The 24,410-nt window shown below is 46.4% G+C and overlaps 1 protein-coding gene across 2 annotated transcripts; it reads right to left on the reverse strand.

Annotated features, from left to right (window-relative positions):
- Positions 1 to 248: 248 nt before the first annotated feature.
- Serp2 (stress associated endoplasmic reticulum protein family member 2) lies at positions 249 to 22,168 on the reverse strand. Of its 2 annotated transcripts, XM_021635058.2 has the most exons (5): positions 21,674 to 22,168; positions 21,340 to 21,457; positions 16,170 to 16,242; positions 7,216 to 7,429; positions 249 to 683 (listed from the first exon to the last, which is right to left on the reverse strand). In XM_021635058.2, the coding sequence occupies exons 2-5, from the start codon at positions 21,421 to 21,423 to the stop codon at positions 545 to 547; spliced, it is 510 nt and encodes a 169-aa protein (XP_021490733.1). In that variant the 5' UTR covers positions 21,424 to 21,457; positions 21,674 to 22,168; the 3' UTR covers positions 249 to 544. The 2 variants fall into 2 exon arrangements, with proteins under 2 accessions (XP_021490733.1, XP_021490734.1); XM_021635059.1 differs by lacking the exons at positions 7,216 to 7,429; positions 21,674 to 22,168 and having other exon boundaries at positions 21,340 to 21,667.
- Positions 22,169 to 24,410: the final 2,242 nt, after the last annotated feature.

Genomic DNA, 24,410 nt, shown 5'->3' on the forward strand with positions numbered 1-24,410 from the left:
GTATTCTAACTCGTACACGTATGTACGTACACCCACATATACAAACACACTTTTTAGAACAAGCGTGTGACAAAAGCAGTATCCTCAGAGTTGCCTCCAGCTGCATTGGGCAATGTCATCGACAGTCTGGGTGGGGACCTCACAAACCCAGCTCTGGTTCCCCATTGCAAAGCCAAACTCTCGCCCACCCCGTCCCTCTCCAGTCCTTCTGCTGTTTAACTCTTTGCTCTGCAACTCACACGCCGTAGTAAGGTTGAATGAAGACATTTATTTGTAAAACCAATTCCTGACACAGAAGAGATTGCAATATTGGCAGGATGTAAATGGACGGCCTCTCAGAGGACCACATGCACACCACAGTGAAACCCGGGGAACCAGACAGAGAGCACTGCTGCTGACCCCCCACGTGGCTTCCAATCGGCCAACCGAAGAGCAGAGTCCTTTCCGCTGGAGGACACAGATGCGCGGAGATGTCCTGTGAGAAGGCAATTTGGTCTGACCTCCACCATGGAGTGGGAGGGGACAACAGGGGACCTCCTTTCTATCACCCATGGCTTATTTGCTTCCTATAGAGCCGCCGAAGGCCTCCGTGGTCCTCTACCCGCCAGCAGGAGGGCAGCAGCAGCCAGCATTGTGGCCTTCTCACATGCCCATCCTTATGCTCTGTATGATCTGGAAGATAGCTGCAAGAGGAGAGCAGACAGACAGCTCAGAAACCAGACAGCCCGACCCCGGAAACGCAATCCACCCGGTAGCCTGCGTCTGCTGACCCTGCCCCTCGGTGGCTGGCCCAGAGCTGATTAGATACTTCCTAACAAGGGGTTACGTTAACAAGGGGTCAGTGAATTCCTTTCAAAAAGACAGCCCGGCTCTGGCTGTTGATGGATGCCTGTGGGATTAATAGATAACTTCTGCTAATTCCACCAGGAGCAGCAGCCAGAAATCCCTGAGGCATGGAAGATAGCTTTGGCCTCCTTCCCCCAACCCCCCCAGTCAATGTTGTGGGGCTGCTGGGAAGAGAGATGTGGGCCTTCGTGCAGAAACTGCATGCGTTAAGCAGGTCAGTGAGTCTGCTTTTCAAAACGGCCGTGACCTGTGCGACAACCAGCTCAGTGTCGGGAGAAAGCAGGCCAGGTGTTCAGAGCACACACACAAGGCTGACCTCTGCTGCCCTTGACCCTCAGCACATCTGTCTTTCAGTGTCCCTGTGACTCTGAAGCCCATTGTCTCTCACTGTGGGCAAAACTGACAGGATAAGGGGTCCTCCCTTTAATCAGCTGGGTTGTTGGTATGCAGAGCAGGGCAGGAGTCTAAAGCCCACGGAGAACTCCTGGGCACTCAGAGCATTTGGAGAAAACTGGGTAAGAAATACCTAGCCTGGTTCTAGCTATTGGCTTTCAGGTCCTGTGTGTGTGAGAGAGTGAGAGAGAGAGAGACAGAGAGACAGAGAGACAGAGAGAGAGACAGAGAGACAGAGAGAGAGACAGAGAGAGAGAGAGAGAGAGCGCGCTTCTGGCCTGTGGCTCTCAACGCTGGTGAGGATAATGATAAACAGAAAAGGAGCTTCAGGGAGGTTAAGCAGCATCTCATTTAATCACTGTAAAAAAAAAAAAAGAAATAAACATGGAACTATCAAGAGTATCATTTCTGCTTCGTACAAAGTCATCCCAGAAAATACCCAGGAAACTCTACCTCCTAAGACACCACCAGGAAGCGGGTTTCTCAGAAGTGCCAGGTTGACAAGTCATTTGGGGGTGCTTTCACTTCAGGGACTAGACTCCTGGAGATGAATAGCTCTTACCTGAATGCTTGAGACCAGAGTGTTGAAGAGTTCAGGTTTTTTTGTTTGTTTTTGTTTTTTTTTTTCAGTTTTTGAATTTGGAATATTTGCATATGCCGTGAGATGTCTTAGGAAGGGGCCCCAAAGCCTCAACATGGAATCATTTACGTCCCCTGTACACCTTATAGCCCGAAGACACTGTGCTCCAGTTTTACTAATTTTGTGCACGAAGCAAGGCTTCATGCTGTTGAGTTTTCCACTTGGGGCATCACATCACAGTGAGGTTTTAGAGAAGTTTCAATCTCAGGATTTTGCAGGAGGGATGTTGTGAACTGTGCTTGGAGGGAAAAAATAAATGCCCAACAGGGCCCCGGGGAGTCTTCCTTGGGCAGCTAGATTTTAAGTAGGCAAAGTGTTAGTGCAGATTTATTTTTCTGTCCAGGGGAAAGCTTTTCTGTGGAAACACTGTATACGTCATCGTTTTCATAAACTGGAAAACCTAATTGTGATGTAACAGTATCTCTTCATAAATACCCAGAGAGCACCCACACACTTCACAATGAAAAACAATAGCTAACAAGGGTGACCCAGTGTTTGACCAGCTGCATGCCTCCTTCCAGTTTCTTGTCCTCTTGTCTCTTTGTTGTTGCCTCTGGTCACATCTCTGGGGTTACTGTACTCCCACGCACTGTTTCTCTGCTGCTGTGGACCAAGCTTAAACAAAGACTTAGGACTGTGCAGATGTGAAGGAGTTCGGTCAGCAGCTTAGCAATATTTAGGCTGTCTCTGCTCACAGGCCCTCTCGGCGACTTTTGGGTCCTTGTCTGGCTCTGGATGGGAAAGTTTCCTACCAGAACTTAGACACTTGAAAAAAAACAAAAACAAAACAAAACTACCTAATGATTCTGTCCTCCCCAACAAGCCAGACAAGAAGTGGGGATTAAATAAGCAGTCACTAGTCTGACTCAGCAGGAGTGGCATGAGGGAGCCCAACAGTCACATTAGGAACAGAGCACATGCCCATCTCTCACATGCTGGGATGAGAGTCATCCTGATCTTGGGATGCAAGGTGACTTTACAGGCAGCAGAGGGTTAGAGGATGAGGGAACTGGGTTGAGTCACAGCCCCCACGAGCAACAAAGATGAACACTGTCCATCAGGCTATTTTCTCTTCTGAGAAGAAGGTACCAGCACTGATAACCCCATCGAAGGATCAAGGGATGCAACAGATGCGAAGGCTCCTCACACACTGAAAATACAGTGCACATCATACCTGCGAGGCTGGTATTTCAGTTTTGGTTTTTTAATATTCCATTTACATCTAGTACACACTTATCTACCTACTTAAAAAAAAACTCTGTGTGTGTGTGTGTGTGTGTGTGTGTGTGTGTACCTGCTCATCAGTATGTGCAGCACCATGTGTGTGCTGGAAGAGGCCATCAGAACCACGGGGCTGGAGTCACAGGTGGTTGGCCTTGACGTGGGTGTTGGGAAGTGAGCTAAAGGATTCTTAACCACTGAGCCATCTCTCCAGCCCCTGGCGATCATTTTGTACACTATTTTTAGAGTACCTGAATTTTGTCCGTGGCCCATTCGTTCCATTGGGATCAAACATAGAATTTACCACCTATGGGAACATGTTAGCACTCAGAAGCTTTAGATTTGGGAACATTTTGGGCTTCAAATTTTCAGATTAGACACTGAAAATAGTTCATATTACTATTACAGCAGTGACCACTGCTTGCCCGTAGCACTCGCATGCTGTGTGCATCCTGCTAACGTGTGAACTTTGGGGGATTGCGGTTCGAGTTCTGCTTTCTCTGGGGGTAAAAACATGGACTCCCAGGAATAAATACGGTAGCATGTGTGGAAAGTTCTACCTGCCGGTGGTTAATGCTAAAAACTGTTACCTCTCTGTTAATCTCGTCTGAGGACCTGTGGGCCACAGGTCTGAATAGGAAATGTGCTATGTCTTAGTGGATCACACTTTATACTACATCACCTTGTGACTTTAGAAATTCGAGGTCAGATGCATGGATTGGACCTAGGCCCCCTTACATATGTACCCGATGGGCAGCTTGGTCTTCATGTGGGTCCCCTAGTTCGGGGAGTGGGGGCTGTCTCTGACATGGACTCTGTTGCCTGCGTTTTGATCACTTCCCCCGGCGGGGCTCCCTTGCCAGGCCACCGAAGAGGATGCACTCAGTCCTGATGTGACTTGATGTGCAGAGGTGGATTGGTGGGGGTCAGGCTCCTGTTTTCTGAGGGTCAGGGGAGGAGGTATAGGAGGAAGAGGGAGGAAGGGTGGGACTGGGAGGAGAGGAGGGAAGGGGCTACAATCGGGATGTAAAGTGAATAAATAAATTTTTAAAAAGAAGTTCTAGGTCAAGATAAAGCTATTCAATTCTTTTTCCAGAACTATTAGTCTAAGGAAACTTAGACAAAATTGGCAAGCCTCAAAAGGGCAAGACACATATTAAAACAACTTGCCAATTTAAGTTTTCTTTACAAGTAGTCACATTTGATGTTAACTGAAGCCCTGAGTTAGCATGCAAAATATTTATTACTTCTTAATTTGTTTACAAAGCAACTCCCTCCTGGAGAAGCAACTGAAGTCTATTTTAAGTTTACATCTAAGACTGTGGAGAGAGGGGGATGTTTATTGTTCCCGTTCCAGTTGTATTGATGTCTTCAAGAAGTTTTCTACATTTTATACCAGTTATTTTGCTTGTAATTCGCATGCCTGCCAACCCTGCCCTGCAGAGTGACCCCGGCTCTCTAAATGCTGACTTTCCATGCTGCAAACAGGAAGGGAGCCAGCAGTGAGATCAAAGAGGGAAAGGAAGCAGGGAGTCTAGACCCTGACAAGTTAATAACTTAACAGTGGGTGAACAAAGCTGAGAAAACAGCTGAACTGGCTTGCAGGAGAGGGGTGGAGGGCAGACGAGACAGGAGGGAAGAGAGATGCCAAGAAAGGGCAGGGAGGTGGGCATTCCAGGCCAGCCACCAGGTCCTGGGCGGGTCACCAACGGAGGCTCAGGCAAGTCTGCAGGAGCAGGGACTACCAGAGTGAATGGACTTTGAGATCCTTGGAGACCTCACGCTCTCAACCTTCCTAATGCTGCACTGTTTTAATACAGTTCCTCAGGTTGTGGTGACCCCCAACTGTAAAATCAGCTTTGTTGAGACGTCATAACTGTAAATTTGCTACGGTTATGAATCGTAATGTAAATATCTGTGTTTTCCAATGGTCTCAGGCGACCCCCTGTCAAAGCACTGCTGAGACTCCCAAAGGGGCCGCAACCCACAGGTTGAGAACCATTGCCTCGGATGCTCACAGCCCAAGGTCCTTCACCTTTGCTCTTTCAACCAACTCAAGCTTCAATTTGTCTGACGTTCTAGGTCTCCGCAGGCTCAGGAGGTTCGTGTCCCTAAAAAGCTGCTCACAGCTCTTCTCACGTCCTTGCCTTCTCTTCCCACCTCAATCCCCCTCACTCTACTTTTTGTTCTCTCCACTGAAGCATATTTTGCTAAAGGCACAAGAGACCTCTGTATCATTGAGTGTGAACGTTGTTTCTCAGCTACTTTGGGTGCTCCCTCCTGAAATTCCCCTCTTTTGGCCTTTGGAATGTCTTAGTCTCTTAGTTTCTTCTTTTAGGCTCTCTCTTTTTTTTTTTTTCTCACCGAAGCTTACAGGGCCATCTTCCTCCATCACACACTGAGTTCAAGCACTGGGTTCCTCTCCAAGCTATGTGGTTTGCCTCTTCTTGTTATGTTCTTTGTCGTGAAGTAACTGTCCTCGCCCACAGAGTTAAGGACCATAGCTGGTGATCGCTCACAATGAGATCCTCCATCCCTGGGCAGCAGACAGCCACTGTCTATCACTTAGTGACTGCCAGGCTTTCTCGTTCTGTCTTCCCGCTGATGAAATTGGTGACATCACCTTACATCTTGCATGCAAATCCAGAACTCCAGAGACACCCGTGACTTTCTAACTGATGAAGATCTGTGGACTTTATGTAAGGATCTTGGCTTTGCATTTTTCTCTCCATCTCCCCAGGACACCACCATCTTTCCTGAGCTCTACAAGGACTTCCAACCCTTCTACTCTGGCTCTTCAATCCCTCTTCTGCAAGGTACTCAGATTTAACTCATACAGTATGGGATTACCTCCTGTGTAAAACAAAGCAGAAACAACTTCTTGCTAAGTTCTCAACAGGACTTCCATGACTTACAGATTCTGTCTCCTGCCCACCTGTCCAGAGCTACCTGGCAAGTTCTTTCCCTTGCACAGAAACTCTCTCATGATTTTCAAAACACCCTATCTCTGTCACAAGGCTTTATTCCAGGTTATTCTTTCTATCTGAAATCTATACTCTCTCCTGACACGCGGCCTACTTTCTCCATAAACTCAAAAGGTATTTCCTCAGAGACAATGTCTTTGACACCATAAAGAAGACAATCTTAAACATCAATGTCTGATAATCTTCTCCTGAGAATGTGCTGAAGCATTCTTTCATAGATGCTAGAAAAATCAAATACCACAACAGTCAACAAATGAAAAGCAACAAAAAATCCTACCCCCAATCAATAAATCGGCTAATGAACTGAATAGACAGTTCTGAAGCCTTTTAAAAAGTAATCGATATCCTGAGCCATTAAAGTAATGCTTTGAGAGTCTATCTCACTCCAGTCAGAATGGCTACCATCAAGGAAAACAAAACAAAACAAAACAAAAACAAACAAAAGACCAATGACAATAAATGCTGTAAGTGCTGGGGAAAGAAACCCTGTATTCAGTGCTGGTGGGAATATAAATCAGTTGTGGGCACGTGGAAGTCAACACACCCCAGAGGTGCTGGAAGATCCACATGAATAGCTTCACTATTCATCACAGCTAAGAAATGGACCCAACCTGGATGTAGCTCTAACCAGGAGAATGCATGATGTGTTTCCTAGGAAAAATGACAGAAGCTCAGACTCTGCTCCAATAGGAGGCTTGAGGCCACTTTTATTGTGGATAAGTACTTCATGATAAGAGATATCAAGAGAGTTGCTAAGAAGAGATCAAGGCAGGCCAATTCAATATCCTTTAGGCAGATAAGACAGCTACAGAAATCAAACTTCATTTTTTATTAAGAAAAAAAAGATGAAAAAAAAATCTGGTTAAAGAAAAGCCTGGGTCCCCTGAAAGACAAGCAGAGTGTCAGGAGAGAAGGCTTAGCAAAGCTGACTCAGTAAGCTCTTAGAGAAACACAAAGACACAAGCGAAGTGCCACTTTCCACTGGCTGTTCCAGAGAAGAAAGACTAGAGCGATGCCAGAGATAGGTTAGGGCAGGAAGATGTCAAAAAGCAGGTGTTACTAAAACAAATTGGATGTCCTCCCAGAAAGAGACCTTACACAGGGGCACATGACAAGAGTGCCACAGGTCACCTTGTGAGGGTCGATGGCCGCAGAGACGTCTCCTCCAGACTGTCCATCTTTGTCCTCTGGGGCTGTCCGGTTCTCATGTACCTCATGATGGTCTCTGGGGTGGACTTTCTCTGGAAGCAGTTTCCAGAATGCTCTGGCAGTGTCCAGGAAAGGCCAGTATTTATGTGGTCAACCTGCAAACATGGGGGACTCAAGTCTATCCTGGAGCAAGTTTCTGGGAAAGAGGGAAGAGAGTGAGAACATCGGTGAACCAATGAAAGAGCAGCCTGTGGCTGGGGAAAGATCTTTTCGTTCGGGAGCAGATGGTCAGACAGCTGGACTATTTAGAAAACATAGTTCTCTGGCAGCAGAATCCAGAGGATGCTCTGTCAATGTAGCTATCTGCAAGGCCTACAGTTAGCAAACTTTTGCTCCGTAGTATTTTTAGGGGAAAACCATACGAGAGGGGAGGTGGGGCAACAGAAAGCAGATGGGGTTTAAAGTCCCAGAGTCCAGAGCACTAACCTTTAGACCACAGAACCACATGGGTTTGGAGTCTCAAAGAGCTAAGTGTGAGAACCAGTTGGTTCAATTTTTTTAGATATGAAGTTCTGGCTGGTTTTTCTCTACGTGCGGCAGTTTTGTGGTCTGGGAAAAAGGTGTAGTGGCCTCCTGGCTGGAGGCTGTGTAGTTAGGAGAGAAAATAACAGAGCCAGGCAGGACAATGAGTCCTCAGGGAATGGTCAGTGATCTAGTGGGGACAGATCTGGCTCTCGCACTGTGTGCTGCACTATGAAGCAGCGAATAAGTTCCTCTGTCCCTCAGATCTCCCTGGTAGGTACAGCTGGTCAAGGCTGTTTGGTAGCTTGGAGTTTCCTTCCCCCACCACGCATGTCTGTACCAGCCTGAAGTGGGGCTGCTAAAAAGGAGAAAGCATTTATGATCTTGGTCAGAAACTAAATGGGGAGGTGGAGGGAGGGAGGGCATATGAAGACAAACCAGCAGCACCGTGACTATAAAACATAAGACATAAAACCACCATCCTGCTGCCAACGAGCATTTTGCACATTAATGTCAATTCTCAGGAGAAGCCATCATGAGGGAGTTCAGAACTACTCCCCCTCTAACAACGGGAGACACCAGGCTTAGAGCGAGCACCAGCAGCTTGGACAAGGCCACACAGCTGGGAAGTAGGTGGCAGAGCCAGGTTTCAGAAGAGGCTGGGTTGTTCGTTGGCACTCTTAGTAACTGAGCTAACTCTGTCTACTCAGTGGCTTGCGACCAACATGCTCCGGAATGCAGGGCTTCTCTTTGTGTCCCCCAGAAGGTCTCAGAAAGCAGCAGACTTTCACAAAGGAGGTTCTTAGCTGTTGCAAAGGTCCTCTCTGGTGCCTGAGCCTTGGGCTCAAAGACATGTCACCACAAAGCTGGTGACCACATGAGCGTCACACAGGGAGTACAGGGCAGAAGACACAAAGGGAGAAGTTCTTTGTCCTTCCACATGTTTCTTGCACACTCGCACCCCAGTCTTTCCCCTCATTTGAACACGAAAGGCCAGCCTTAAGGAAGGTCAGGGTGTGGCCCTACCGGAAATGGATGTGTACCAGGGCATCTGCTCAGGGACAGAGGTGGGTGTCTGACACTTGAGGCCGGGCACAGAGGGAAAGTCCTGCCAAGAACATCGCAGAGAATCACTTCTCATCAGTTCTAAAAGAGGCTGTCCTGGAAAAGGACCTGCCTGTGACATGCTATCTCTGTCCCCAACCCCAGCTCCTGTAGGCAGAGTCCCCGGAGAGTCCAGGAGAAGAGTACAGTCTGCTAAGTGACGAACAAAAGCAATGTCCCCACCCAGAAACAGGGGAGCTGGCTCGCTGCATCGTGCCAGACAAACAGAGCAGGCTCTGTGCTCAAAGGCTTTCACTCTGCAGCGAGAGGCTAGATCCAATTTACTGTTTGGTGAGCAAAGACGGTTGCCGCTTTCTACAGTACAAAAGTCAGAATCTTTAACAACACAGGGCAACAGGCCTACACACACACTCACAGATAAACACACAGACACATACAAGCACAGAGACACACAAAGATACATAGATACACACAGATACATACACATGCATACAGATACACACAGGCGCCCACTTAAACATAATCATACACATAAGTATTCATGTACACACATACATAACATATACATAACATATACAGATACCCTATGTACAGACACCTTCCTCAAAACACACGTACATGGACACACACCTTATACACATACACATACACACACAACACACAGGACTACACATTCATTCACAAACACATAGAAACCTAAACATGTACATAAGCATACATGTAAGAAGATGATATAGCAAATATACACACGGACACACACACAGACCGACACAAACACATGGAAACATAGAAATCCACAAATAGAGCCTGGCGCATTGGCACACACCTGTAATCCCAGCACTCAGAGAGGCAGAGGCAGGTGGATCTGTGTAAGAGGCCAGCCTGGACTGCAAAGTGAATCCAGTACATCCAGAACTACACAGAGAAAACCTGTCTTGAAAAAAAAAAATGAATAAATAAAAATAAAAAATATAAAAAGAAATCCACAAATATACACAGACACATATGTAAATCTACACATTAGATAAACATACACATATAAACACATGGACACAGAAACACATGCATGTATGTACATATGTAAATATACACGTAGAGAAACCTACACATCAGCACAACTATACATATATACACAAGGTACATACACATATGGACATAGGTACACAAATACATACACAACACCAAGACACATATTATACACATGTAGAAACCTACATATTGAGGGCTGGAGAGATGGCTTAGTGGTTAAGAGAGGACCCTGGTTCAATTCCCAGCACCCACATGGCAGCTCACCACTCTCTGGTCTGTGACTCAAATTCAGTGCATCTGACTCCCTCACACAAAGATATATGTAGGCCAAACGCCAAATGTACATAATATTTTTTAATTAGAAAAAAAAGAAAAAAAGACTTACGTATTGCCTAACATACATGTATATAAACACACACACACACATACATAGCAACCACACCACCATGTCAATTAAACAGTCGTTCTTTAATTTATTAAGCCTTTAATAGAAGTCCTCAACTTTCCAAAAGAAAAAGGCTCAAAAGCACTCATCCAGGGTTTTGTTCTCAGAAATCACTGACTATAAAATACAAACTCATTGGCAAATTTATACAGGACAGAAAATTATGAAGGAAATAATGGTCATTAGTTAATCTTATTCACTCCAAATTCCCTTTGATGGGGAAGCTCAAGAATGCCCAGGCTTTGGGAACCCTTAAAATTCGCAATTCCTAGCTAGGAAATGAATATTAAGGTTTGACAGAAAGGAGACATAAAATTGAAATTAGGAATACACAAGGGAGAAATAGCCTGGGAAGGAACTGGGGTGTGACCGGTGTTTAAGTGGTTCTGGCCAAGAAGCAAAGAATGCTGGGAATTAAATAGCTCCACTGATCCCAGCTGAAGCTGGAACAGGATCCAGCTGAGGATGAAATGGGATACATCTTTGCCACAAAGAAAACACCTCAGATTGCTGCTCTTTGCCAAGGTACAGTATCATAGCCCGGGCTCAGGGCCGATAAACAGCACCGAGAGACCACCAGAAGCATGCACATGTTAAGTCTACATTAAAAAATTCCGCAGGTAGCGTATTAAGATAGACTGTTTAGGTGGCATTTGGTCAAGGAGGAAAGTGGAAAACATTGAACACAGCTGTCCTGTGAATACCATAAAAAGCTGGGTCCAAGGGTAACAAAGAAGAGTTTGGCTCTAGTGACTATACCATGTTCATGGCAGACATCCCTAAACACCAACCAAAAAGGAAGAGAAGGAAGGGGAGGAGGAGGAACCTAAAAATTATAGTTTGATGCACAAACAGTCACAGTGAGATCCATCAGTGGTCTGGGGTATAGCGTCTAGTCTGCACATCTGGAAGAGGCGTGAGGAGATAGCACATCTGGAGTATTTGTGTGACAGTATCTCTACACGGAATGGTCCCAGACATCCAGATGATGCTTGTCTCTGTGTCTTGAGATAACCACCAAGCCGTCCCCTGACTGCTATGAAACATTCTTCAGAGGGGACAGTTTTGAAACCCAAGACTGACTGCTCCGGGAGACTGCCTGAAGAAACAGAAGATAAAAAAGAGGGGCAAACAGGGACACAACCTCCCGCAGGGCATTCCAATTCCTTAGGCTTCAATAGGGGTCTGTGTCTGAAGAGATTAAGCAGAGAGACAAATCCAGCCAGTTCAACAGGCTCAATGACTTCCAAATCACAGGTGAGAGCGGGAATTGGATGGAGCAATAAGTTTTACATTTCAGACATAAGCTCTATAATATTCATAAACATAAAGCCCAGCTAGCAAATTAAACAAAACATGACAGAGCAAGAAGTGGTCCAGAGATGTCCTATGATTCCTGCTGTTTTTGAATCTCACCAGGAAAGCTACGCAGAACGGGGTGTATTAGCTTTGCTTTAAGGAAATGAAACACCCTCTTTCTTATGCTCAATTTGAAGTATAAACCACTGTTCTCTGAGGTTGGTCTGCATGGCGGTGCTTCCTTCCTCTTGGGTGGGGATGGTGTTATTATGTTTTATCATACAGGGAAAACAGTGTCAGACTTGAGAAACTGCTCTCATTCATCCTCAGAGGCAAGAGGTAGGCAGCCTGATGATTTTCTGATAGACTGAGAATGGAAAGCCGAGGCTGGGTCTGCCAATTAGATACAGAGCCTGGGGGAAGGAGAGTGCCGAAAACCTAAGCACTCCAAGGCTGGACTGACATCTCCTGTGAGGTGCTGGTATTTGTAAGGGATGATGGCAGGTTTGGGCTTGAAATGGGCCAGATCCCCAGAACTGTTTGACATCAGTGGTAGATTAGTATATCTACCTTGAGTCAAAGTCTTGCTCCATACTCCATACTAGCCTCAAACTCATGACCCTCCTGCCTCAGCCTCTTAAGTGCTGGAATCATAGGCACGCATCACCGTGCCCAGCTCATAGCTCCATTTTTTCTCAACAAGAAAAGCAACATGGAGAGAATACTAACTTGTCCAGGGTCACCCATCTGACAGCCGGAGAACCCAGGCTTTGAACACTCCTATCTGGCAGATTCTTTACGACCCTCCTGTCTGAGGGCTCGTACTGGCTTGCCAAGAAGTCCCTTGCCTGAGATACCATCTGCAGTCACAGAAAGTGGAGACTCACTTACTCCGCAGGTGTGCTCACGCAAACTCCCCTCCCGCCTCCCCTCCCAGTAATTGGCAGAGGTTGCAGCCAGCTACTTTGGCAAGAAGCAGGAGCGGGTCTGGTGGGACTCAGACGTTGGTGGCTTCAGGCAGCTGCGGAGGGTCTGCTGCTTCACCTGACTTCTCAAGTGTGGGGGTAGCATTTCCTGGACGTGGGTTTGCGCGGAAACCTCCGGGTGCAGACTCCAGTAAGGGCAAATGTCCCAAATGGGGAAGGCTGCAGGAGGGACTCTGGAAAGCAGTGCAGGACTTTCGTGGGTTGGTCAACCAGCTCTTGCACGTAATGGAGCAAGGGTCAACAATAAGTGAGTATATGTTTGAGCGCCAGCTCCCGGCCAGCCCTAATTCTCCCTGAGACTACAGAGAGAGAAAAATAGAAAATGTGTGTTTCTTACTACTAGCCTGACCTGAATATTTATTTACCGTCAGTACTCTGACACTATTTCTAAAAAGGGCATTTCGCTCAACCAATCATCATCTAGGAAAGTAGGTTAATAAAATAAGGAATAAAAGCCACTCGACTTTCAAGGCATTAGCATAGGTGATCAATATCTTCATTCCTATGAGACTTCACCTTGTCCTCAGTATCTCTGTGAAAATACACAAAATAAGAGAAACTCACTACATGAGCTCATGGATGCCAATAAGCTATCTTGAACCTTGGTGGGACAAAACTTCTGCCTACACAAGGGGGTGGGTATATGACGCTCAGAGGCAGAAGATGGAGGACGACAGGACAGAGTGTGGGACTCCTTCACCAAGCTTCAGTGCACCTAGCAAGAGCACAGTGAGCAAGAGCTGCAGGATGCTGGTGTCTGTACTGGAGTGAGGCACGAGAAGGAAAACATCTTCCCCATGCTGGGTTTTAGAACTGGAGCTTTAGCCAGACACTCCAGGGATGAGAGTTTCTAGCATCTTAATGCCTGTAGGAAAAGGCTCACCACTAAATTAGAGGAGCAATACATGGGCTAGAGTTAGCAAAAAAACATCCTTTCTGATGGAGAGAAGAGAGGCTGCTGAGAGGAGAGGAGGCAGTCGTCCGTGACCCTTAAAGGGTTTCAAGAAAGCCAAGAGTTGGAGAGGATATGCAAGATGACATGACTGATCCTGGAGAGATGGCCACGGAGACAGATCTGAAGAAACAATTGTTTTTCATGACGGGTTCTGTCTAGAAAGGGACGTCTATAAAGACGGAAGGGTCGTGCACCAAGGACAGCTGGGAAGGATGACAATTCAGTGACAACAGTGGGTAGCTAGCTTGAGCTGAGGTGCACGAGAGCAATACTACAGCTGTTAAAAGGAGAAGTGGCGGGTGTGGGATGGGGTGATGTGCATGCTATTTTTAGCTGTGACTTGAAAAGAGGGGAGGCCCACTGCTTTGGGAAAATGGCGGCATGACAAAAGAGGACAGAAAAAGTACTGCATCTTGGTTCCTACAACTCACCTGCCTGGAGAGGTAAAATGGAGAGCTAGAAGGACTGAATGAGGTGCCGTCCAAACAGCGGAAGAACAGGGTTTGCAGCACAAGGGGGAATGTCTGGCAGGAAGGAGGCCTTGGGTTTTATATTCTATATCCACCACCCCCCAACAAAAAAACCAAGAGGGTGGGAAGAGATGGATGGGTATATTAAGTCGCCAAATCTCCAGGAACTTCCTCGTAGGTCCACACGCCAGGGACCTGACAAACTCATGGAAAAAAGGCATCGTCAGCACAGGCAACAGCCCTGGTTCCTGAGAAATGACTGGACTCTAGGAGAGTCATAAAAATGTGGTGTTTACGTAAGGGACACGGGTTTGAGAAAAGGAAGCTGGACCAGAAAGCTCTACTGGTTTGCACCCAGACAGACTACTTTGGAGGGCCACAATGTCTTTATTATAAACCTTGATGCTAGAAAAGAAACATGCAATAGCTATGTATCTACTTAGGACCTGGGCCACAGGGACACAGGTCCTGTGACTGGGCTTGTGGGATGCCTCTGTGCCTACGGCACATCCTGCTCCCCTCTGAAGGCCTCACCTTCCTCACCCCATCTTCCTGAAAGCCTATTTCCAAACTCAGCTCTCCTGCAGGAAGGTCCCTCCTCAGCCCCGTGTGCCGGGGAAGGCCCTTATCCACAATTGCTGAGCTAATGTGGTCGATGTGGCGTGCTGCCTCCAGGCCGGCCCTGGCTCCCTGCCTTGCCAGGGCCTCCCAGTGTCCACAAGCTCCTAAGGAGTTTGCGTTCCAAAACCCAGCAGGGAGCTAGGGCTGCAAGCTGCAGAGGTTGCAAGTCAAGCTGAAGAAGGCTGTCTCACTGGCTTTCTCCAAGTCTAGACCTTTCACCAGTGACTTGGAGGTATATGTTCAGAGGTCATAAAGCTGGGAGAGGATAATTAAAGGCTCAAAGTTCAAAACCCGTCTGCCTAGAGACTCATAATAAAGCTTAAGAGCACAGATAATTTTTTAATGTAGGCTGGCACGCTTAAGGCAAAGGTTTATTTTGCTTCATTTCTAGGGGAAAAATTAGGCAGAATGTCAAAGGTTGTGAATTCCAGATGAATACGCCTTAGCTACCCAAGTACTGGCATTTTAGATGTGCACTGTGGCGGCTGGCCAGGATAGGCTTGTGCTTCCTTGGGAAGTAGGCACCCCAGTCAGGGTTAGGTGAATGCATTCAAACCAGTGATGGGGCCACTCATATACGGGGTAGCTTCCCCCAGAAAAAAATCTGACAAGGCTTAGAATTTTTATTTTTCGAGTGGATAATTCTCTCTTCTTGAAACATCAAGCCCTCTGTAAAATATTTCAAACACAAGTGATGATATCCCTAAGAGCTTCAGAGGCTCCCCCAACCCACCCAAGAGCTTCTGTCCCCTTGGGAAAGCAACTCTTGAGGATCAGGGAGCCGGGCCGTCAGTAATGATGAGGCTTCTCTTGATATTGGAGCAGAAGTATGTCTTGGTGGGATGCCTAAGCATAGATGGGAAGACACAGGCTTCTTGCATTCCCTGTCCTCACAGACACTGAGGTGACAGGGGATAATGCTCTGAATCTATGCCCTTGCATTTAGAAAAAGTAATATCCACTTACAGAAACAGTACACGGGGTCCAGGAGCCCAGGCAAGGCACCGCTAACAGCAGTCAACCAGAACTGCATACTTTTTTCTTTGCTCATGTCCCTTGTGCATCCGTGTATATGAATTTGATTCTCTGCACTTGCTACCCCAAAGTATCAAGAGACGCATATCTATGGCTTAGGTCAAAGGCTCTGCTCTGTTTTCTGTAGAATGCTCTAGGGCGGACGGCCTCTCCCTGTCTTTGGAATGCGGATTTATCTTGAGCAGACAATGTATTCTACTTTCTGTTCCAAATGCTCTATTTAGGCTGTGTGTATACAGAACAACTCAACTGAACTTCACAGCCTATACAGAGCACTCAATTTTGAGTGCTCTTGCAATCATTTTATGACTATCATTTGATAGTCTATCAACTCTGTCTCGTCATACTTGGAATAGAAGTGGAATAAAAACCTACTAAGATTAAGGTTTAAGGCAGCGACGGACTTGAACCCCAAATCAATACTTCTTTGTGTGTTTAGGTTGTGGACGAAAACACGGTTTTGCAAGGACAGCAGAGCACTTGGGCTATAATTCAGTGAAATACCATACCTGAGCCACAGACAACAAAAACAAACAATGCCAGCAGCCATGGCCCAACAGGATATTTCTCTTCTTGTGGCCTCTGTAAGGGAACAGAAAAAGTTAAGGTTAGGTTCGTGTCCACGCAGTAAACACAGGGTGCTTGCTTGGTACTGGTGATCCTCCTGTGTACAAATGGCAAACTTGGTCTCAACTCTTTGTGGGTAGGTATACGGCTGAGTAAAGCCAATTACAAAAGATTGGGATAAACTCTGTAAAACAAGTCATTTATTACTTTATTGGCAGTAATGACTTTGATGGTCTAAAACACTGTAGGGGTGAATGAGGTCTAAATATATAAATATACACGGTGATTTTAAAGCTAGTGATGGTAATAATAACTGCGTCCATCTGTTGAAAGCATAGACAAGGCAGTCCATGTATACTATCTCCAGCTGTAACATCTCTCTGTGTGCAGGGATTATTATTATTATTATTATTATTATTATTATTATTATTATTATTATGTTGGAGTTGAGAACCCGAGCTTCAAAGTTTGCTATTGAATAAGAGACGGGATTCAATTCATTACAGAGTTTGAGAATCTTTCATGACCAGATCCACCATTCGTTCTTGTGTCTGTATATTCCCAGAAGAACCACAGAGCACAGATGTTTCCCCAAAACCATCAATATATTAAAAATGGAGCAAGTTCACACAGCAGAAATCCTGGTAACCTTAGAAGCATTCTGGAGAGTGGATGACAGAGCAACGTGTTCTAAAAGAGCTGGTAAGCCTTAACGACGCTTGCACCGCCGAGAAATTTCCACACACTGGCAAGCTGGACAGCTGGGTCTACAGGAAGAGTCTAGCACACCTGATGTTTTCTCAAAGCAAGAGTAAGGGTATAATGAGACTATCCCTCCAAGCACCTCTAGGCCTGCGTGCAGATGCTCCTTAAGACCAAATAAGCGAACAGACACACCTAGGTTTTAGGGAAGACAGCAGAAAAAACAGTGATTTCTTAAACAAATAGAGAGAGAGAGAGAGGCACAAAAGTGAGGTTGCTTCCTCAATAACTTGACCGAATGACAGGCTGCATTCAATTTAAGCTAATGAGCATGCAGAGAAGCGGACTGGTACAAAAAGACAAGCTGTAAATGTTTGCTTTCGGAGCAAATCACAAACTCAAGCTGTGGGCTTCAGTTAAAGGCTGTGAACATTTGAATATATAATCAACGCTACAAAGTACGTGCTGAAATACATGCGTATCTATGCGGATCTGACAGCTACACATTTAGAAGGTACAGCATATCAGTGTTTCAGAAGAAAATGAACGGTACGGTTACTAAGGATGTAATTTTCTGACATGTTGAGCAAGTTTTAGTAAAGTTTTGAACAGAACAGTACCAATCTTTCCTCAATTTGCTTTCCTGAAAAATTCATTGTTAGAATCTCTCTCTCTCTCTCTCTCTCTCTCTCTCTCTCAATAGATTAGGCTATAATTTGTTAGGTCTCAACTCATCTATTACATTCTTAGCCATCCCTCTCTACCTCACTCAGGCTCATTTGCCATTTTTATGACCATGTACATTTTCTTGACTTTTTGTTTTTATAGTTTAGAATTATTGACTTCCCAGGGAACAGGTATACTGCAGGCCTCACAAGGGCTGGCAACGAGATTCTTTGAGGCACCAATGTATAGCAAAGTCTGGCACAGACTTAAATAAAGATGGTATGTGCATGCTTCATTAAATGTATTTCATACATCAGGTAAAGTGTGAGTCTACAGAGATTTATTATTATTATTATTATTATTATTATTATTATTATTTATTAGCCCAGGCTGGCCTTGAACTTGATGAGAAGCCAAGGATGATTGACCTTCTCAACATATGAAAATAATGATAATCTGGCCTTCTTTTTCTCCCCTTTCACCTTCCATTACAGGTATGCACCCCACTCCCAGTTTTCTGTGGTGCTAGGGATCAAATCCAGGGCTTCCTGCATGCTAGCCAAGCGGTCTACCAACTGAGCTACATGCTCAGCCATCCTTGCAGTAATACTTAGTTATTGGTGGAAATAAGGGGCCATCCCTGTATTTCACTTATTCATCATTGAAGTAGAGAACAATGTATCAACAGCAGGTCAATTTTGACGAGTACAGGCTGTTGCTTTTGACTAGAAAAGAACCAAATAAGTCTTTAAGAATTGCACAATATTGCTTCACTGTGTCACTCCTTAGCATGTAAGACTAGGTCAAACTCAGATCAAGTAAACAACAAAGGTTTTAAACAAAGTCACTTGAACTGAGTGTGACATCTACCTTTCCCTGCCCTCTTCCAGAACTTTACTGTCCTAGTTTCCCTCAGAAACTATTGCCACTGTTGCAGCCCCTGGCACATTATAAGGAGATTCATCTCAGCTCTATTCCCCGCAAAGCCAATAAGTGAATCCAGGAGTCTCTATATGAATCACTGAAGCTACTAAGGATGCCAAATGGAGTCCAGTATTTCATACCTACCACTAAACATAAAGTAGAGTAACCTGGAGTATATGACACAAAACCCTTTTGGATGGCATTTCCTGGCGAAAGGAAGTTAGCTGTGGACTTTTAGAGCTCTGGAACACATGGATGATCATAATGCCAATACATCCCCTTTGAAGAGTCTTATTATTATTATTATTATTATTATTATTATTATTTTGGAAAGGGTACGAGCACAACCTCATTGGGACAATTCACATAAGCCCCCATTCTACTGCTGCAAAAGACAGGGAATATGGTTCTACAGTGATTCTGTAATGAGTAATGCTCACCCCAAACATGAGACCCTAACATGTGAGGGGCTGTCTTTCTCTTTGATGAGACCCTTGCAGGGCAGCTCAGAACTCTGCAATCTAAATCCCCCTTTCACTATGGAGGAATTCCTACTGTCCAAGGATTCCAAACAGTCCTCCCATTTCTGTTTCTTGTATCAGTCTGCTATCTGGGAGGAAAGCACTGGTTTACCCAAAAGCCATTAGCTAATCACAAAAGACGGAAGCATCTGCATGCAGTGACTGAGGTTGATTTCTGAACAATGGCCTTGAATTTTCACTTGGAGCTTGCAAGTCTGTTCCCATTTACTGAAGTCTATTCAGAATTAGTTGTCTTTTCCAAACTACTTCTATCAAAGTATAACCATGTTTGACTTGTAATTAGAAAAACAAGATTCAGGATTTACAGAGAGAGATTTTGTTTTCTTTTTGGATTGTCAATCTACTTACAATACCAAAGACCCTTCAAAACAACTGAAAACCAACGTTTACTTGGGCTTGGTTTGGAAACCTTTCATTACAAATTTAGTCTGGCCCATTACAGGTCCTCATAGGCGCCAGGCACTGTTGAGGAAGACTGTCCATGGTACAGCAGAACCTGTTAAATACACTCATGCTACATATTAAATATAATTGAAATGTTGCTGGGGAAAGTTGAGTTGAATTGCAGACGACAAGTTATATCCACTACATAGCGTTTTCCCATTATTATTATTATTTTTTCCAGAGCTGAGGACCGAACCCAGGGCCTTGCAAGCGCTCTACCACTGAGCTAAATCCCCAACCCCTTGTTTTCTTATTTTTAAAGCCAGTAATTTTTTGTTTTGTTTTAGGTTCCCGACATTTTTTACTGATGGAGAAAACAGCCCTGCAAATAGTTGTAACTTGTGCCCTCATACAGGCTGTCAACTGAGATCACTTAACATCTGAACTCTGATCCCATAGTTCGGTAGAAAGAACCACATCTACATATTTCCACTATGTCAGCAAATAGGTCTGACACCTTGAGGAAAAAAAGAACTGATCTCCTAGGAACGTAAAACAGTTGCTTTTAATGTCAACTTGGGCAGTGTTTCCCTGCCCCCACCCAGTAAAAACATATTGAAGAAACAGATCTCTGTAAAAATATGGTTCCCATTCTGTGGTGCCCTGGCTGGCATTTTGTTCCCTCTAATCACAGCTAAATGCTCTACTTCCCCAAAGAACGAATTTTAAGGGTTACTTAAGTCTGGAGCAGTGTCTAAAGCTCTGAGTGGGGTTTGACGCTATGGCTTCTCTGCCACAATTCTGCTTGGTTTAGCAAGAATTCCGGTGTGATGACTGCACATCCAGTTTTTCCCTCAGTTAATCAAACCAACATAATTTCTTTGGCTAAAAGGCATTGCCTCATCAAGTCTGTGTTTCCAGACAAAACCCCAAGCTTCGGTTGGACTTCCCCTTAATCTTATGGGATAATAGATTCCAGGCGCCTCTGCAAGCCGGCTCTTCGAAACCACGCAACCCACTCAGGCCTCTGATGGTTCAAAGTCACAGGCCTGACATATTCTGTATCAGAAAACCTGGTTTTTACTGAAGGAAACCTCTGAACCTAAGGTACACGGTTTACTTAAGATTCCAGGGGTAAAGCTTTAACCCACAGTTCTGGGACCAGAGAACCCTGGGCAATAAATTGGTCTCTACAGTTACAACATCATAATGAGCCTGAATCTACAGGGTAAACAGGAGGCAGTACCTTCAGCACTTAAGCTTTAGCCCCAGGCCTCATGGCAAGAGAAAGGAGGATGGAGAGATGTAGGTCGAAATCTCACGCCCTACTTTTAAGCCCTTTGAATTCATACAGGGAGAAGAGACAGATCATTACACACACACACACACACACACACACACACAAAAGGGGTGGAAAGAAAACCTTAACATGGGGGTGGGGAGAGTCCAGGGGCGGAGTCTGGAAGCTGGGGATAAGTGGCATTCTATCATTCGTTCCTCCATCCGTTCGTCCGTCCATCCATCCATCCATCCATCCATCCATCCATCCATCCATCCATCCATCCATCCATCCATCCATCCATCCATCCATCACGTACATCTACTAGGCTCCCAGCCCAGTTGCCTTCACTGGCCCCTAAAGACGCAGCTTTTAGCCTTTTTCAAGGACAGTGGCTCATTCTCTCCTGAAGAGGCTCCACCAACCAGAACCCTCTCTGCCCACGAGAAAGCAGAGAGGTCTGCGCCCCCAGAGCCCGGCCGGGTCCCCCAGTGTGCGGGACCCCGGAGGAGGGGCCGGGAGACCTGGCTTTGAGCCCGCGGCCCGCCCGCTCCGCCCCGCCCCGCCCCGCGGGTCCCGTCAGCTCGGCCCGGGCCGGAGCCGCCCCCGCCTTACCAGGGTTTTGGCTACGTTTCCCCTCTGGGTGATATTTTTGCTGTGCTTCTCGTTAGCCATCCGGATCCGCTGTTTGGCCACCATGGCTTGGGCGCTTGGAGATGCTCTCGACTCCCACCTGCAAGGATGGCCGGGGTGAGCCGCTGCCGCAGGGCCCCGCGGCCTGCTCGGGCGCTGCAGGTGGCAAGGCGCGGCCCAGCCCCGCGCACCCCGCTTCCAGAGCCCCAGCCAGCCGGCTCCAGAGAGAGGCCAGCGCGCGGACGGAAGTAATCTCTCATCTCAGGAAACCCTCTCCGACTTCCTCGCCATCCTTCCGGTCCCCCCAGCTACCTACCCTGCGCGGCCACCGAGGCAGGAGGAGGGAAACGGGAGGCGGGCGCTGCCACAGCGCCGCGCGCCGTGCCGAGGCGACCCTGGCCCAGGGTGTCCCGGTCCTGAGATCGAACGCTGCGGGGCACAGGGTTCGGGCGACCACGCGTTTGTGCGTGCGTGGGGGGTGGGGTGGGGACGCAGCCGCACCTGGCCTGGCGACCCCCTGCCTGTGTTTCTTGACCAACTCAAGCCAGGGAGGGATGGGGCACTGGCGCTTCAGGCTGAAGGCTAGATCCTAGGCACTGAGCCCTGAGCTTCAAAAGGCAAGCTGAACCTGACCAGGTCTGGGTAGTACTGTTGGGGCACAGCCCAAAGGAACCCTAGGTGACGGAGGAAACCTCACTCTGCGACCTTCTACAGGGCTGTGCGAAGAGACCCTTTGTGACATAGGAAGAGGGAACCGGGAAGCCTCTTTCGGTCCCTGACGAATGTGGACCAGGAATCTTGAGGAAGGAGTTGGACCAGGCCTTCTCTTGGCCTTGGTAGTGGTGGGCCTAACAGCTGAGCTGGATAAGAGGTCGTGAGCCTTACGGCACCAGAAGATTTGGTGGCCACTGCCCATAGCCAAAGCGTTGGCCAGGCTTGTCCTCCCACCACCTCGGCCATGGGGCATCTTGGACCGTCTCCGGCCACCCTTGTTCCATGGGGTGCCAAGTGTGGACTCCTAGACACCATTGGGATTTTCCTTGTAAAGGAACGTAATCATGTTTGAATCTCATCTTGCCACACCAAGCTTGATGGACTTAGCGCCTTGCAGCTCAGGAGGAAGAAAGGGGGAAACAAAGGAAGATTTGGGGAAGTGGAAAGTGGTGATCCAGGGTTAGGGCAACTGGCAGACTGGCACCCCAGGGTGAGGGAGGAGAGTTGTATAGACCGGATTTGGCTGATGCAACTCTGGTCCTATCTCGGGGGCACTGGAGGCTGAATTTCAATAGGTTCTGGTATGGGTAGCATTTCCTTTGTGGGTGGGAAGTTAGGAAGAGCTCTTTTGTTGATAACCTTTGCTTTAGTTAAGGTTTCTATTGCTGTGACAAACACACCAAGACCAATAGCAAGCAGGGGAGAAAAGGGTTATGTGGCTTACACTTTCCATATTGTCATTCGTTACTAAAGGAAGTCAGGACGGGAACTCAAACAGGGCAGGATCCTGAAGGCAGTGGCCTTGGAGGGGTGCTGCTTCCCAGGGGCTTGCTTATCCTGGCTTGCTCAGTCTGGTTTCTTAGAGCACCTGGTATCAACAGCCCAGGGCTGGCCCCACCCACAACGGGCTGGGCCCTCCCTCATCAATCCGTAATGAAGAAAACGCCTTAGAGTTTGAGCTTCATGGAGGCATTTCCTCAACCGAGGCTCCTTCCTCTCTGAAGACTCTAGCTTGGGTCAAGCTGACACAAAACCAGCCAGGACACCCTCCTGTCACGTGGCTAGAAATCTTTACACCCGAATGAACAACTACTGGCTTCATAACCCTTAGGAACACCCACCGTCGTCACAGGCCCACTCAAGCCTGCCCCACCCTCGTCCCTGCTTTTAAGGACCACTGGCTTTTATGGAGGGGGAGGTGGGCATCTCTACCTCTGTGGTGCCACCTGCAGAGCTTGGCTACGTAAGAGACCCAAAGGTGCTTCTGCCCGACTCTCTGTTATTTCAGGAACTGGGCAGAATCAGGGCAGATTCTCATGACAGCTGACCAGAGGCCAGACTCTAGGTCGTGAGTAGTGAAGTATAGACAGTTTCTACTCTGGGTCTTCAAGCAGTGTTCTTAGCCCTACAGGGGCAACCTTATGGGTGAAAATGTATTATTTCTTGTTCTTTGTTTTCTGTTTGTTAGGGAACAATTCTCCTCCTTTATTTTTTACTTTATGGCCTTTTAGATTAGTTTTAATTATAAATAGAGGGCCTGCTCAGAAGAAAAATTCCAATGAAAAGTAACTCCTCCATTCCCACATTTTCTAAGAACATTTTCTAAGTTAGTATTCAATTATTCAACTCTTTATCTATGTCTATCTTTTATTTATCTATATCTATCTATATCTGTGTACCTACCTACCTATCTGTCATCAGCCTGCCTATTTGTAAGGTCTTTTCAAAAGTCCAAACAGAAGCGATGATGGTGGTGAAAGTCTATTCCCACATTCAGGAGGCTGACACAGGGTAATCTCTATTTTAAGGCCAGCCAAGGCTATATACGAAGACTCCACTTCAAAAAGAAGACAAACACACCAAGACAAATGGAGTGATGCTCTTCTGTCATCTTGCTGTCTCCACACTTAGTGTATCCAAAGCACTGTTGTAACTCTATACAGTGTTTTTATACTTGCTCTCCCATAGGAATATATAGCAATATATTGAATGATAACCACTGGTAAATGATTGCCGACACCCTTCATTGAAGAATAATATATTTATTGGTTGAGCAGCACTCAACAGAGCATCTCTGTGCATGTGTTTTTATGTACTTTTGCAGGCATTCCTGTGTGATGTTGCAGAGTGTATCACTGTTGTAATTGTACTTCCTGACAAGCTTCTCCAACCTTGGAATCTCTATAGTGATGAGGACACCTTTTTGTTTGCTAACAAGTATACTGGGGCTGTAGGGGTCCTAGGTAGCTTATAGATGGAGAATGGTCAGTTGAAAGACCAAAGCATGAGTTGAATTGGGATTTTTGGCCCTGTTCCAACCTCCAGGGAAGAAAGAAGGG

This window comes from Meriones unguiculatus, chromosome 9, assembly GCF_030254825.1.
Source record: "Meriones unguiculatus strain TT.TT164.6M chromosome 9, Bangor_MerUng_6.1, whole genome shotgun sequence".
In the NCBI taxonomy this organism is placed as follows: domain Eukaryota; kingdom Metazoa; phylum Chordata; class Mammalia; order Rodentia; family Muridae; genus Meriones; species Meriones unguiculatus.